Source organism: Penaeus vannamei, unplaced genomic scaffold (assembly GCF_042767895.1).
Source record: "Penaeus vannamei isolate JL-2024 unplaced genomic scaffold, ASM4276789v1 unanchor5238, whole genome shotgun sequence".
In the NCBI taxonomy this organism is placed as follows: Eukaryota; Metazoa; Arthropoda; class Malacostraca; order Decapoda; family Penaeidae; genus Penaeus; species Penaeus vannamei.
Window position 1 is genome coordinate 12,501 of NW_027218217.1, and position 2,500 is coordinate 15,000.

General features: G+C 46.2%; 1 protein-coding gene across 1 annotated transcript in view; it reads left to right on the forward strand.

Moving 5' to 3' along the window:
* Positions 1-381: 381 nt before the first annotated feature.
* The window catches only part of LOC138861402 (golgin subfamily A member 6-like protein 2), a 6,698-nt gene continuing 4,579 nt past the window's right edge, over positions 382-2,500 (forward strand). The window contains exon 1 of the mRNA XM_070120454.1: positions 382-499. Within this exon, the coding sequence (XP_069976555.1) occupies positions 382-499 (118 nt within the window). The remainder of the gene's footprint in view (positions 500-2,500) is intronic.

Below are 2,500 nucleotides of genomic sequence, written 5' to 3' on the forward strand. Positions count from 1 at the left end.
TCGCCCGTTCCACGACCACCTCGCGAGTCGTCCGGGTTGATGGGCAGTCGTGGTAGGTCGTGGTCGGTGTTTTCTTGTTGTTGTTGTGTATGGTATGTTGGTACCCCTGGTTAGATCGTAGGCTGAGATTGGTAGCAGTGTTTTTTTTTTCTGTTGGTAACCCTGTGGTCGTGGTTGGTCTGTTGTTGTGTTTGGTATGTTGGTACCCCTGGTTAGATCGTAGGCTGAGGTTGGTAGCAGTGTTTTTTTTTCTGTTGGTAACCCTGTGGTTGGTCTGTTGGTACCATTATAGTTACAGTTTATGTGGTAGTGGTAGTGGTTCATATTTTGGTAGTGAATATTCTTTAGATGATAAAATGGTCAAAAGGGTGTCTGGATGATATGAGGGTATCACTGGGAACAGCAGTCTGTTGGTACTCCTGTGATATTGGTAACTCTGGCTGGTACCCTTTTGAAGTGGTTGGTAGCCCTGTGGTAAAGACTAGTCATTTGGTACCCTGTTAGCCGAGTCGAACTGGTAATATGATATAACAGTGTGGTATGTATCAAATTGGTTAGTCAGACACAGGGTTACTTTGTTAGTAAGTAACCCAATAAATCGGTTAATTATTTATTTAGGAATTTTCTTCATGCGCTACCACCAAAATATGATGATATGATAATAGACTGTCAACACCAAAAAACGAAGCAAAAACTATGCGACGATATTGACCACTTGACACCATTCTCCTGGCCGGTGTTGGTGCCAATAATGGGTAACAGGCAACATCGCGAGACCATGTTAGCGTATGAAAAACAGATGGCGCTGATGTTGATGTAGAGCTCATGAGGAAGTTGGGGCCTGATTATTTGCATAGTAATGTCTGCATTTTGCAACTTGCGTGCTGGTGGTCTGGGGGAGATTGACGGGGCAAAAATCAGGGCGAGGGGGAAGGGAAAGGAAAGGGTGAGGGGAATGGAGAAGGGGAGAAGGAGAGGGGGTGAGAGAGGGAGAGGGGAATGGAGAAGGAGGAGGAAGGGGAGAGGGAGAGAAATAGGGCGTCGGAAATAGAGAAGAAAGGTATAGGGAGAGGAAGAGTTTAAAGAGAGAGAGAAAGAGAGAAGGAAAGAGAAAATGATAAACAAAAAAACACCCGAACCCAAAACAACACAAGCCAAACGAACCACACACACACACACACAAAACCAAGAAATAAAGAAAAAAAGAGAGACCCAAAAGAAAGAGAACGAAAGAGAGACCCAAAGAGCGAAGAAATAAAGCAAGGGATCCCATTAGCCTCCATCAGAGGGCTGGTGAACTCGACCAATTATGATAAGCACGCGTCGAACCGCCCGGCTAAAAGGACCACAAGGACGCGGCCGCACCTACCCTCTCTTCAGCAGAAATTACCAGTAAATGCCTAGTTTACTCTGAATGGCGGCTTGCAGGGTTCTGTCCTTCAGTATCAGATGGGTACGAGAGATAGGGAGGGAGAAGGAAAGAGAGGGAGAGAGAAGGAGAGAGCGAGAGGGAGAGGGATGGAGGGAGAGGATGGGAGGAAGAGAGAGGGAGGGAGGGCGGGAGGGAAGAGGGAGGGAGATGGAAGGAGGGAGAGGGAGATGGAGGGAGGGGAGGAAAGGAGAGGAGGAAGGGAGGGAGGGAGGGAGAGAGAGAGAGAGAGAGAGAGAGAGAGAGGATGAACGAAAAAGAATTGACAAGAAATGCCAAAGCAATTGATATGCAAAAAAAAACTATTGATAATAATGATGATAATAATAATAATAATAATAATAATGATAACAATAGATAACGATGAAGATAATAATAATGTTAATAAAAATAATGAAGATAATGATAATAATAGTAATAATAATAATAATAATAACAATAACAATAATAACAATAATAACACAAATAGACCCGATAATAACTTCAAAAAAGAAACACTTGGCAGCGACGGACCAGAATGCACTTCTAAGCATCCGAAGCGACACTCCGAGGCCGCCCCGAAGACAAACTGATATCTATGAATAAATTTCATGAATTTAGATCAGACCGATAGTGAGCCTGTAACCCCCGGGGCGCTGTGAGTATTAATAGAAAATGTTAACCGTACCGACACTGCAATGGGGAGAAGGGAGAAGGGAAGGGAGGGAGGGGAGATGAGGGGGTTGGGAGGGGGAAGGAGGGAGGGGGGAGAGGGAAAGGGAGAGAGGGGAAATGAGGGGGCTGGGAGGGGAAGGAAGGAGGGATGGAGGGAGGAGAAGGGGAGGAGGGGAGGTGAGGGAGGAAGAAGGGAGACAAGGGGACAAGAAGGAATGATGGAGGAAAGGGGAAGGTGAGGGGAAGGGGTGAAGATGAAGGGAGGAAACAAGAAGGGAAAGAGGGGAGACGCAAGGGAGAGGGAAGGAGGGATGAGAGGGGGAAGTGAAGGAAAGGAGTGGAGATGAGGCAAGGAAACGAAAAAGGAGAGAAGGGATACGAAGGTACACGAAAGGAGGGAGGAGAAAGGAAAGTGAA